Source organism: Oryctolagus cuniculus, chromosome 11, assembly GCF_051225735.1.
Source record: "Oryctolagus cuniculus isolate XC-2025 breed Fujian yellow rabbit chromosome 11, ASM5122573v1, whole genome shotgun sequence".
NCBI lineage: Eukaryota > Metazoa > Chordata > Mammalia > Lagomorpha > Leporidae > Oryctolagus > Oryctolagus cuniculus.
The window spans coordinates 27,034,808-27,048,949 of NC_142877.1; the positions used below are offsets into that span (position 1 = coordinate 27,034,808).

General features: G+C 44.6%; 1 protein-coding gene across 1 annotated transcript in view; it reads left to right on the forward strand.

Moving 5' to 3' along the window:
• PSMF1 (proteasome inhibitor subunit 1) overlaps positions 1-14,142 on the forward strand; it is a 40,758-nt gene that overhangs the window by 24,724 nt on the left and 1,892 nt on the right. The window contains exon 5 of the mRNA XM_070051979.2: positions 13,885-13,938. Coding sequence (XP_069908080.1) covers positions 13,885-13,938 — 54 coding nt within the window. The remainder of the gene's footprint in view (positions 1-13,884; positions 13,939-14,142) is intronic.

The window sequence follows — 14,142 nt, forward strand, 5'->3', positions numbered from 1 at the left end:
TAGATACAGGGGGTGGCTGTTAAGTCCTCTAACATGATGCAGTAGTAAGTTCACAGCAACCTCAGTCCTGATCTCACTCGCAGTTTAAAGGAGTATAAAGGATAGATGAGCAAGCTAGACAGACTTAGGAGGGTTCAACAGCCAAAACTGAGCCATGGAAAATCTTTACAGGTAGACTGACTTTTTTTCCCATCACATAAGTGAATGGCGTGGGGAGAAAAGAGAGAAGGAGGATGTTTTATTCAAAGAGTCACATAAACTAAATACAGTTTTGGGCCTTATTTGAATCTTTATTCACAGTAATTTTTTTTTTTTTTTTTTTTTTTTGACAGGCAGAGTGGACAGTGAGAGAGAGAAAGGTCTTTCTTTGCCGTTGGTTCATCCTCCAATGGCCGCCGCGGCCAGCGCACCGCGCTGATCCAAAGCCAGGAGCCAGGTGCTTCCCCTGGTCTCCCATGCAGGTGCAGGGCCCAAGCACTTGGGCCATCCTCCACTGCACTCCCGGGCCACAGCAGAGAGCTGGCCTGGAAGGGGGGCAACCGGGACAGAATCCGGCGCCCTGACCAGGACTAGAACCTGGTGTGCCGGCGCCATAGGCAGAGGATTAGCTGGCCGATTCAAAATAATTCTAAAAATCATTTTTGAAACATTTGGGAAGATTTGAGCTTGGTCTTGATATTAGAAAATATTAGGAAATAATTAAATTATTATTTAAAAAAAAACATTTATTTATTTGAAAGGCAGAGCTACAGAGAGCCAGAGAGAGAGAGAGAGAGAGAGAGGTCTTCCATCTGCTGGTTCACACACTAGATGGCCGCAATGGCTGGAGCTGAGCTGATCTGAAGCCAGAAGCCAGGAGTTTATTCTGGGTCTCCCATGTGGGTGCAGAGGCCAAAGGACTTGGGCCATCTTCTACTGCTTTCCCAGGCTATAGCAGAGAGCTGGATCGGAAGTAGAGCAGCTGGGACTCGAACCAGTGCCCATATGGGATGCCGGCACTACAGGCAGCTTTACCTGGTACACCACAGCACCGGCCCCTGTGATTTTTTTTTTTTTAAGATCTTTTTCTGTTGGAGAGCTGTATTAAAGTATGTCAGGTGAAGTGATATGTCTGGAATTTGCTTTAAAATAATTTCGCTCTCTCAAAAGAGTAAAACATTGGAGAAGAGCTACAGGTAAAATAAGAAAGGCAGACAGTTGATAATTACCAAAGTTGGGTAGAAGGATGAACAGGGGCTCATGATACTGTTCTTACTGGTTTTTAGATATGTTTGAAAATGTGCTTAATAATGAGTTTTTCATTCATATCAATTCTTCAGAAAGGTTTTCAAAAAAATAGAATGAAATTCAGTACTTCGAACTTCCTTTTGTGAGGTCAATGACATGAGAAAACTACAAACCAGTATCGCCTATAAATACAGATGTTAAAGTCCTCAACAAAATATAATAGCAAACCTAATCTAACAACATAAAAAAGCATTCTACACTGTGATCTGGTGAAATTTATCCCAGGAATGTTGGCTTAGCATTTGAAAATAAATCACCATAACGTACTGTTTTAAAGAAAAAAGGCAAATGCCATGTGTCCATCTCAGTAGGCAGAGTGATAGCATTTGCCAAAATCCAACATCCTTTCATGATAAAGAGCATTCAACAATAGAAGGGAAGTTGCTCAATTCAGTAAAGAGCAGCTACAAAACTTCCACAGCTGATTTGATGCAGAAAGATGGAATGCTTTCTCCTAAGCTCAGCAGTGAGGCAGGAGACAAGCATGTTTGCTCTGTGTACTTCCATGCAGCATTGAGCCTGAAATGTAGCCTGGGCAGCCATTCAGGGAGAAGAAATGAAAGATGTCCAGATCGGAAAGTAAGAAGTAAAACCGTCTCTGTGTGCAGATCATGTGAGATCTTGTGTACAGGGCATCTTCTTAAAAAGCTAGAACTACTACGTTCAGCATTGTAGCAGGATATAAGAACAATAGCCAAAAGCCAACTGTATTTCTGTATATTAGCAGTGAGCACTCCCTCTCCTTGTGTACTGCTACCTTGCCAGGCCCCTGCTCTGTCAGTACAGATGGCTGTAGTGACACCGATTCCTTCACCATAGCCCCACCACCACCACCACCACCACCACCACCATGCTGCTGAGTAACCAGGTATTCACTTCCACCTTTTGTTTCTCAAATGCTGAGGCCCCAGCAGGAAAGACAGAAAAGCTACACAGTGATGGGCTCATCTGGCTGCTTCAGGGCATTGATCACTCTGTCACTGCACAGCTGTAGCTGGCGCCCTGAGCCCAAATAGTATCCTCCATCCCTTCCCACAGGACACAGTCCCATGTCTCATCCCTGGAAACCTACAAAATGCAAACGGAAGTTGGGACACCTGCACTAGCACATAAAGAGATGTGTAGTGATGTGTCCAAAGCTTGTCAAAGGGTAGTGGGTACACTGCTGTGACACTGGTGCTCCTAGGCTAGGAGTGAACTTAAAAAGGACATTCCCTGCTGGTGAAGACCTGTGTCTGTCCTGCTCCTGAAACCTCTAGGAAAGAGCTAATAAAAACAACCTGTGAGGGAAGGCGTCCTTCGTGTAAGCCTAACTCTTCATTATTGTTATAAGTCTAACCTGTTTCACTTTGCTCCATCTGTCCTCAGTCCAGAAGCTGTGTGCCCCAAATCCTCTTCCTTGTTTTGAAAGACTAGTTTTTCCTATGCTTAACCAGCTTCACTAAAAATAAATCTTTAGCTACAAAGCTCTTACTTATGTCATTCTGAATTCATTTTGAGGATTCACTTTTCATCTAGCTTAGTCTGAATCTACATATTTTTAAATGCTCCAGATAGTTTATGTTCTTTTAAAATTTCATAACCCATTTACTAAAGTACCAAACATTTTTAATATCTGATATTTTACTAGTATGCTATAGTTTACCTAGCCTCTATGGAGTTATTATAAACATTTCCAATTTTTCATTATAAATAGTATAGCACTATATACATACATTATATATATTATATTTTTTTCTTTCCTTCGGTTAGGGTTTTTTTGCTAGCAAATCACAAAACATCTGGTCTCAGGAGCCCTCTTACACTCTAAAAATTGAGGCCCCCAAAGAACTCTTGTATGAATTGTATCTATCAGTACTTACTGTATTAGAAATTACAGCTCAGATTTTTTAAATGCACATTTATTCATTTAAAAGTAACAGTACAAACAGTGGTGCAGCAATGAGGTGCTGCTTAGGATGCCTGTATGCCGTATTAGCATGCCTGGTTCAAGTCCCAGCTCCTCTGCTTCTGATCCAGTTTCTGCTGATACATCCCTGGAATTCAATGCAGGGGTCCCTGCCACACTGTTGGAGACCTGGATTGAGTTCCTGGTTCCTGACTTCACAGTCTGGCCTAGTCCTGGCTTTTGTAGGCATTTGTGGAGTGAGCTAGCTGATTTGAAAATCTGTTTGGGGCCAGTGCTGTGGTGTAGTTGGTAAAGCTGCCACCTGCAGTGCCGGCATCCCATATGGGTGCTGGTTTGAGACCTAGCTGCTCCACTTCTTAACCAGCTCTCTGCTATGGCCTGGGAAAGCAGCAGAAGATGGCCCAAGTCATTGGGCCCCTGCACCTGCGTGGGAGACCCAGAAGAAGCTCCTGGCTCCTGGCTTCGGATCAGCGCAGCTCTGGCCATTGCAGCCAACTGGGGAGTGAACCAGTGGATGGAAGACCTCTCTCTCTCTCTCTCTCTGTCTGTCTCTGTGCTTCTCCTTCTCTCTCTGCATAACTCTTTGAAATAATCTTTAAAAAGAAAGAAAAAAAATCTGCCTCTCTGCCTTTCAAATAAAGTGAAAATAAAAATTAACAAACTCACTTGTGATAATATAAATAACATGCTTTTATTAAAATAACTCTTAAAAAAGATGTATTGAGAAAGGTGACCTTGTTTTACATTTTTGCAAATCTCTTATTTCCGCTTCTCCACTTTGTACTGGGTGTTGCAGGGGAAGGGGGGGAAAGAGGATGGGGGATGCTGTTTCTGTTGCAGCCTCACACACAGAGGCTGTTAGAAAGGAAAGGGGTCATTTCATAACCTTTTCAAATAATTGTAGCTTTTTCTATTGCACTAGAACTTGACAGGGAATAGTTTCTTTAAGGGTTTTACCGAAGAGAAAGCGAGGGCTAGGGGATTACACAGCCATTACATGTTCCTGGAGCCACAATTTGAACCTGAGCCCAGCTAAAGCCTTCACTTTTTCTGATCCCCAGCCAGTCTGTTTAAATGTCCATCATGGGTGAAGCATTGCACTAGGCACTGGGGCTACGTGCTGAGGACCCAACCTGTGGGAGTTCATTGTCTGTTAGGGCTAGCCACCCTTTTCCTTCTAGATCACGAGTCTCTTTAAAGCAGTGACGGCATGTGTCTACTCTGCTCCAGCACACAGAGAAGGGTGATTCACCTGAAACACTGAGTGGGCAGGGAGAAGGAAAGGCTCATAGCGATGACACCTGAAGAGCCAGATTTTAAAGGACCAGTAAAAAGCACTGTGGTGTTGAGTGTAATTGTCTCTTATTGCCAAGGAACCAGTGTAGGGAGGAGTGGTGGTGGTAAGGAAGTGTATATTTCACTCATGTCAACATGTGAGGGGACTTTTTTCTCTCAAGGCATCCCAGTTAACTGCCTTACATGTAACATGCTAACATAGTTGGTATTTATTGAGCCTTTACAGTGTGCTGAGCAATTGTGTTAAGTGTAAAATATCTTTTTTAATCCTCAAAATAAGAAAATGAGGTAGGTGCTGTCATTATCATTTATAGGAGAAAAAAAAGTACAGAGAGGTTAAATAACCTGCCCAAAGTAACACAGCTCGTGAGCATTAGAGCAGGATTCAGCCCTTTAGGACTTCCTCCTTTTCACACGTTGGTCAGCAGTTGTTTTGGAAGAAACTGTCTTGGTTTGGATTATTCTAAGAACAAAGAGAAAGTGTGGCTGGAACTCAGTTCAGCAGTGAGACGGAGAATGGAGGTGACACTGTGGAGTCTGCCCAGGCCACTGCAGGTCGAGGGACTTCAAGTTGTTTACATTTTTAAAAAGTCTCCCTGACTCCTTTGTAGAGGTGGATTATAGAGGGGCAAGGATCAAAATAGGAAGACCCAGGCCTCCAGGCAAGGAGTAGTGGCGGTGGGTGGAGATCTGGGTAGGTGGGCCTGGGCGTCATTGGGAGGTGCACCTGACAGGACTTGCTTTCTGAAGGGAAGAAGAATTAAGGATGTTGCAAGTTGTTCTGTTTTGGGACGGCCAGAGCTTTAATGTGTCATTGGAGAAGCTTTTCATTCACATGTTGTGTCAGTGGAGGTCCTCTCCTTAGCACACATTCCTGAGGAATGACTGTTCGGGACTAAGCCTGTTTGTAAAGGTTTTGATGCAGATTTTATTATTTTGTCCTGTTGCCTTCCTAAACAGTTGTATTAATTGGTATTTCCAATTTCCCTATCCTTGCCAGTGTTGGAGTTGGTCGCATTTTTCCTTTAAATCACTTAGGATTTATTTATTTATCATCCCATAGTATCTGTAAGTTAGTCAAACCCAAACTGTAGAGCAGATAGCCTGGGGTAACTGTCATCAGCATATGTGTCTTTGCTTCCTATTGTGTTACGAATCCCCGTGAACCTCGTGGCTTCAGACAGCAACCATTTGTCTCAGTTCTCTGTGTCAGAAATATGGACTTGCACCTGCGCCGCCGCTCAGTAGGCTAATCCTCTACCTTGCGGTGCTGGCACACCGGGTTCTAGGCCTGGTCGGGGCTCTGGATTCTGTCCCAGTTGCCCCTCTTCCAGGCCAGCTCTCTGCTATGGCCCGGGAGTGCAGTGGAGGATGGCCCAAGTGCTTGGGCCCTGCACCCCATGGGAGACCAGGAGAAGCACCTGGCTCCTGGCTTCAGATCAGCGCGATGCACCGGCCGCAGCGCAGCAGCCATTGGAGGGTGAACCAACGGCAAAAGGAAGACCTTTCTCTTTGTCTCTCTCTCTCACTGTCTGCTCTGCCTGTCAAAAAAAAAAAAAAAAAGAAGAAGAAGAAGAAGAAGAAGAAAGAAAGAAATATGGACTTGCTTGTCTGGACTCAAAGTCAAAGTCTCAGCAGGGGTGCACTGCTTTCTGGAAGCTCTGGGAAACAGTTTGCTTCCAAGTTATTCAGGTCATTGGCAGAACCGAGTTCCTTGGGGCTTCTCTCTTGCAGTTCCCTGAGCCCACCTGTATTTCTTCTCATGTGGCCTCCTCCATCTTCAGAACCAGCCTTCTCAGGCTTCCAGTCTCCTCTGCCACCAGAGAGACAGATTGCTGCCATCCACTTGTTCACTCCCCAAACACTGGGAGCCAGAGCTCAATCTGAGTCTCTGTTATGGGTGGTAGGGTCCCAACTATGTGAGTTGTCACTGCTGCCTCCCCTGGTGTACAGTAGCTGGCAGCTGAAATCAGGAGCAGGAGCTCCCAATGTGGGATTCGGGCATCCAAGCAGCATCTTAACTGCTGAACCAAATGCTGCCCCAGCTTTTTACGGCTCCTGTGTTAGATTAGTCTGCCAGATAACTCTCATCGTGGGGTCAGTTGCACCGTATAACTAAATAGTGGCATGAGTGCTTGCTCATTTTGTTCACAGGTTCTGGGTACCAGAGTGTGTGGAATCTTAAGAGAAAGCAAAATTCTGCTTACCATACTCTACCTTCTGGCCTCTCAGAGGGGCCCAGGAGTCTTATCCCATTACTGCATCAGCTCAGTCTAAAATCTTCTCTAAGTCTCATTAGGTCGAAGAGTCCAAATCTCATTATCTAAATCAGGTGCAGTTGAATTCTTGCACATAACTCCTTCCTGTCTGCCAACCAAAGTTGGCTACTGCTGTCACATAGTGGGAGGGGGAAAAAAGGAATGAAAGTTATCCATTAATACATTATTTATAGTTATATACACACACCCCAAAAGCAATATCAATGCCTACAGTAGATTAAGTAGATTTTAAGAATTTCCTTCACTTGAGTGATTGTTATTAAAAATGTCGATAGCAAAGACAACTCCAGAAATGCACTTCCTATGGGGAGGAAAACACTGGAACCCAAAATTACATTAAAAACTTGGGATGCCTGTATCCCATGTCAGATGCCTGGGGTAGAGTCCCACCTCCACTTCCCATCCAGCTTCCTGCTAACGCACACCCTGGGGGACAGCAGATGATGGTTCCAGTGCTTGAGTCCCTGCCACCCATGTGGGAGACCTAGACGAAGCTCCTGGTTCCTGATTTTAGCTATTGCAGGCATTTCAGAAGTGAGCTAGCAGAGAGAATATTGATTCTCTCTCTCTCTCTGCCTTTCAAATAAATAAAAATAAATAAACTTTTAAAAACATGCTTATGAAAGGTGAGAAAAAAGCAAAATAATCACTGCATTAGACTCGGATTATGGTGACATTTTTCTAAATGTTTTATAATATTTCAGTGTAATTTATGCATTTTTTTCCTCTTGGTTTCTTTTAAAAATGTTTGCTTGCTTAACCTAAATGTGGTATTTCTCAGTCCTTGGCTCACCTTTCAAGTCATAGGTATCCTCAAGGTAAGGGAAAGGAAAGACGTATTGGTGTGCATACACCGGGCATGTGGCCTGGTGCCGTTTGTGTAAGTGCATACACTCTTGTCTCTAGAGATAGCTGACCAAGAAACAACCTAGCCATTTGTAGTCCCAGGCCAGCAGTGGCAGATCACCTGGGAGCTCATGAAAAACCCAGAACTGGAATCTCAGGTCCTACCTTTGTGCTTCTGAATTAGAACTTATCTGTTAGCCAGATGCCCTAGATTCATGCACACCTTACAGGTTCAAAGTGCTGGCCTAGATGGGTCAAATAATGCTGTGGAATTAGGGACTAGGACCTGGAAATACTCACTCAGGTCTTTGCTGCTGGATTTTCCATGAACCCACAGTTGGCACTCCCAGAGAAGCCTGGTGTGTGGATAAGTGTTGTGTTCACACTCAGCGATCACCCAGGGGTGTAGACTAGCAGCCTGGCCTGTTGAAACGAGCGCTGTGGGTGCTGTGCACCGGTTAAGAAGTTTCTGGTTCTAGAGGAAGCACCTCCATCCTGACTTTCATACAGAATGCATGCAGTAAGTATTTGAGGACTCTGAAAACCCTGCAGTTTGGGAAAGCAGATAGGAGAAGATCAGAGTTTGTACCGTCAAACAGACAGAGAATTCACCTGTGTGCCCCACGGATATCCTCTAGTCTGAACTCAAGAAAGCCCAAAACAAGGAGGTAGACATCAGCCTGGAGAGAGAGCCCTGCAATTCTGGCTGAAGGTGCAGGAGAGAGCTCTACTAAAGCCCAGAGAGGGAAGGGAAAATCTCTCTGCTTCCTTTGTCCTTTCTCCATTTAGTTTTCCCACTCCTCAGCCTGTGACAGTCTGACACCTAACATTGAGGGAGAAGAACCTCCCGGTCAAAAGAGGACTTCGTCTTAAGAGTGTGAGGCCAACCACTGTTGCTTTTTGTCCTCTCTCTGCTTGATTCTGGATGTGTGAAAACAGTGGCACAGTCATGGGAAGTATGTGGCAAAGTAGGTAACTAAAGCCCCCCTTTCTGGCCAGAGAACCAAAACGGGAATGCTCTCTCCCCAGGAAATGGAAAGTACGAGGGCCCTAGGGAGGGAGGAGCTCAGAAAGCATCCGATAACATTGTAGGCTCCTGGGCTTACCTGAAAGCTGTGCGTAAGTGGACCTGATCCTGAATAGCGTATCAAAGACTTTGAGAACAGAACTACGGATCCAGGTCCCATACAGATCACTAAATAGCACGTATGTGATACACTATGCCACACCTTTTGCATACATGTATGCAAAGGGTTTAAAACAGAATTGACAATGAAACCAGATCTTGGAACCCAAACCCAACCAAGTCGATTGCCTGCTGAAACAAAAGTACCAGGATTCTTCCAAACTTCATATCAAAATGTTCAAAATATCTATGATAGAACTCCAAAATCACTGGGCATAAAAGAGTCAAAATTTCAGCTCACAAAAAGACAATCAGTATTTGCTATTATTGAGATGACACGAATGTTGGAATTATCTGACAAAGATTTCTAAGCAACTTTAAAGAAATGCCCCTAGAAGTGAGCAACGGACAGAATGATAAGGAAGTTTCAGCAGATAAACAGAGAAGATCTGAAGAAGAGCCAGGTGAAAATTCTAGAGCTGAAAAATGCAGTGATCTAAGTTAACACCTCAGTAGATGCATCAGTATCAGAACAGGTTTGATGAGGAGTCAGTGAACTAGAGGATAGATGAGTAGAAACTGAACAATAGAGAAAATGCTTAGCCTCGGGGACCTTTGGGACAGTCATAAAAGGTCTAACCTTAGGGCCACTGGAGTCCAGGAGAGAAAAGCGAAGTACAGAAGAAATAGCTTAAAGAAAATAATGACTGGAAACTCCTCAGATGTAACAAGTAGGCCTCCAGATTCAGAAAACTCAGCAAATCTTAAGGGATATAAACCAGAACTTATCATCATCAAACTGCTGAACTAAAGATAGAAAAAAAAAATTCCAAACACAGCTAGAAAAAAGCAAGGCATTGCTCATAGACGAACAAGGAGTCAAAGGATTGTGAATTTCTCATCAGAAACCATGGCGGCCAGAAAGGAGAACAATACTCGGAAAAAAATGTCAACCCAGAATTTTAGTCACTGAGTACGTTGTCTATTTCACCTTCACTTCTGAAGGATACTAAGATATTCTTCTTGAAAAGAAACTAAGAAATCAGAGTCAACAGAGCTTCTCGAGAAGAAGTTCTCCAGACAGTAGGGAAACGATACCAGATGGAAACTTGGAGCATCGGGAACAAAGGAAGAGCAATAGAAAGGCTAAATATCTTGAACAATGTAATGGACTGTTCTTTGGAGTTCTGTAAAATATGTGGGTTTTTTCCATTGAGATCCAAAAATATGACATTAGATGATGGGATTTTCAATGTATGTAGATGTAATGTAGTCTATGAAACTGTAGCATTAAGAGGGGAGAATTAAGGGGACCTGTGTGTAATGTTAAGGTTTCTACATTCTACTTGAAATAGACTAAAAAGTCCAGTAAGAGATCATCATCTCTAGAGCAAACACTTAAAAAAAAAAAAAAAACACAACAACAACAACAAAACTATACGAAGAGATGTAGTCTAAAACATAGTAAATTTAAAATTTAGTAGTATAAACAGAGTAATAAAAAATAGAGGAAATAATTGGAAAACCAATAGTAAAATGGTGGATCTAAATCTGAACATTACAGTAACCACCTAAGAAGTAAGTGGTCTCAACACCAAGTGCAACAGCCCAGGTTCTAAAGATGCCTGGTGTGAACCTGATCTTTGTCTTTTACCCAACTCTGTGGATTTCTGTAAGAAATGTTGCCCCTCAGAGCCTGTTTCCTCATTCTAAAATCAGGGGTGGTAATCAGACTTACTCAGAGGACTGCTGAGCTCAGCACATGCAGCTGTTAAAGTAGGTGAGGGAGGCACATAATTTGCTCCTCTGTGCAGTGTTTTTGGAGGCGCATACAAGAAACAGGTGGTGTTCATTGTGGAAAGACTATGGGCTGGGGACAGGTTTAAAAATGAGATGTTTGCCTGTTACAGTGAGACTGCCTCTTAGCTACAGTTCTAAAATCAAAAGAGCTCCAAAAACCAAATGTTTGTGTCATGAGCTTGGTGCCAGAACCTATCTGGAAGTGGCCTGCAGCTCTTCATAAATGCATTTATCCCACTGAAGTGTGAATCTCATTCATTTTATGGAAATGCTAGGATGTTAGTGTTACAGAAAATATGCTGGTATACAGTCTAACCTATCTTTTTTTTAAGATTTATTTATTAGAGAGGCGCAAAGAGAGAGAGAGAGGTCTTCCATCCACTGCCTCACTCTCCAAATGGCCACAACAGCTAGAGCTGTGCCAATCCAAAGCCAGGAACCAGGAGCTTCTTCCTGGTCTCCCACGTGGTGCAGGGGCCCAAGGACTTGGGCCATCTTCTACTGCTTTCCCAGGCCATAGCAGAGAGCTGGATAGGAAGAGGAGCAGCCAAGACTAGAACCAGCGCCCAAATGGGATGCCAGCACTGGAGGTGGTGGCTTCACCCGCTACGCCACAGCACCGGCCTCACAATCTAACCTTTCTAAGGGACCAGCGTCTGGTCCTTTGTTACTCATCAATTTTAAAGCTAGTGAATGCATTACTATTTAGAAAATCAGATTTTATGAAGTCATCTTTTGAAAACTAAATTGGAAAAAACAACCTAAGTTTTGCACAGCATTTGACAGAAAACAAATGTGGCTCCTGGTCCCCTTCTTCCAGGCCCTTCCTGTCAAGACATCTGTTTACATCCGATACTGTGTTTCCACATCATAGCAGACCCCAAAGGCTGAGGTACAGGCCTCTGCCAGCCAGCTAGAAGATCCAGGATGTGAAGTAGAGAGCACGTCTTGTGGCTCCCAGCCCTGAGGCCTGTCCAGCTCACTCACTGGGCCACTGGGCCATTAGAAGGGCAGCAGCTGGTTTCCATGCCCAGACAAGGCATGTGGGTTTTACAGGAAAGGAAAGGGGAGCACATGAGGAAGACATCCCTGGCATTCAAGATCACCCCAGCCGCTTAGCAGGCCACTTTTCCGCTGGGAGGTACTTCCCCAGTGGGCCCAGCCCCGGCCTGTTTCCTGACAGCTTAGAGCAGCTGGTTCTTCCCTGCAGCTGATCAGCAGGTGAGCACTAGAAGCTTGCATTCAGAGGCCCTGGATGAGGCGAGGCTGCCTCAGAAAGTCTATGGGAAATGAGATTAAAAGGGAAGTTTATTTCTATGCAAACATATTTTAAAATCCATGCATACAAGAGGTCTTCAAAAATGTCATGAAAAATGCAGTTATGAAAAAAGTATGTGTGATTTCAAAGATTTTTTGCATCATAACATTTTTTATTGCATTCCCTCCCCCCACAATGTTTCAAAGTATCCTTGTACAAAAATGACTTGCATTTGAATGCCCATAAGTTCATCTCCACACATCCAAACTGAGGGTCGGCCAAGGGGGCTCTGAGGGAGGTGACGGACCCCCTGTGTTGTTTTTGTCAGATTCTAAGCTTGTGCATTGTGAGTTCACCAAAATGTGCGTGGGTTGTAGTGACTGCTGAATGTGCTGTGAAATTTCAAGGGCGCAGATTAGCAGAGTGGAACTTGTGGCTGCCTTTCTAGCCTTCACTGTTGTCTTTCTTCTCCCTTCCCACACGCTGTGGTCCAGAAATTAGGAGCAGTCAAGGCCCTTTACTTGGAGGCGTTTTAACAGCCACCAAAAGCCCCCCTGTTTCCATTCTGTAGTGGGCAGGGTGCCCTCTGGCACCGCCTGGTCTGTCTCCAGTGAGGCAGGATGTCGGAGGCCACCAATAACATTGACTACTAGCTCCGTGAGCCGTGGCCTGGGAACAATAACCTAGGTCACGAATAATTCCTTCCTTTGGAAACCTGGCCTGATCTGCTTCAGTTGCAATATCCTTTTCAGCCCATTAGGTGAAACCGATGGAGAAGCGCCTGTTTGGATTTCTTCCCAGTTCTCTAATTAATGGCTTCTTTCCTGTAAGTGTAGGGTAGCTGCTGTGTATCAAGCGACCCTGTGTTCTGGCAGGAGCTGCGGGAACCCCAGAACTGTTGGCTTTGTACTGCTTGCAGAGCTCCAAGCAGATTCCAAAGCACATTTTCTTCAATACTAATTCTCTGCCTTACTGTATACAGATCCTGTATAGAAAATCACAGGAGGGTGTGGAGAAGAAACTCCCCATCCAGGAGTGCTGTCACTGTTTACACTCTGAGAATGCCTCTTTGTAGCTCTGTTTACACATACACGCCCCCACACACGTACTTTTCACAGTTGATTTCCCATTGCTGTTGATAATCCTCCCCACACCCGCACTTCACACTTGAGAAAAAGCATTTTGAAAACATTCTGAGGACATTGTTTCTGTTGTTTCCATGGCTGCATTTAGGAGTATACCACGTGATACCAGACTGGTCCCCATTTAAGCTGATGCCAATTTCCTTGCTTAAAGTCTTTGTTAGATATATTTTCATTTGAATTCTGTATTCTTAATTTAAGATGGATACTTAGGCATTTAACTATTGGCTCAATATAAAGCTACACAAGACTTCCAAAAGCCAGGTTCTATTTTGTGTATGCATTAGAGAGAGGATGTTGAGTTGTCCTCCAGAAAGTAGCCACTCCTTTTCACAGCTCACAGTGTCAGTGAAGGCAAAAACAGGCTTTGTGGGGGGACTGGAGAGGAGACTGTTGAGAACTGACAGTGGCTGTGGCCCATGACGCTCCAGAGGGCTCCAGTGCCTAAACAGTGCAGTGTAGTAGTGGAAGAGCTCATGCAAGACCCACGGTGAACAAACATAAGAGGCACAGCTCCGGCTGCTGAGACTCCGTGCCTTTGTTACTCCTGGGAAGCATTTAAACCTGAGCTTTGGGGTTTGGGTTTTAGAATAACTTTCTGATGAAAAGTTCTTTGTTCATTATACAGAGAAAGGGTCGAATAAAATAGAATTTATGTGGAGGTTACCATTGTTAATATTTTTAGCTTTAAACAGGCAGATTCTCCATGTGGTTAGCTTTGTGATGAGCCCTTTTCACGTAATTGCTGCTATAATACTGGTATTCATCTGTGCCAAGGACCCCTTGGAAGGATCCCTTCCTTGTGTTACGGTCTCTTGCAGGGACCCGTCCCCCTTGCCTGGAAGTGCCTTTCTGACCCTGCAGGCATTGGGTTCGAGCCCCTGGCTGCCTGGCGCCTGGCTGCTCTGTGACGTGTGGTAATTGTTCCTTGTTTGTTTCAGGTGTGATCCCCTGGGCCCGTTTGCCGTCGGGGGAGAAGACCTAGACCCCTTTGGGTGAGTACTGCTGGGGAGGTGGCAGCAACCTAACCGGCTCCCGTGGCTTCTCAGCCCCAGCTCATCTTCTAATTTGAGGCTTTCCTTTGGGGTGGAGGAGGAAGCTGTTGCCAAGCGGCTGAGCAAGCCCTGGTGTTGACTGTGCGTCGTGCCCATAGCAGCGCCCGAGTGCAGCACGGGGGCCGCCTCAGGATTGCCCAGGCA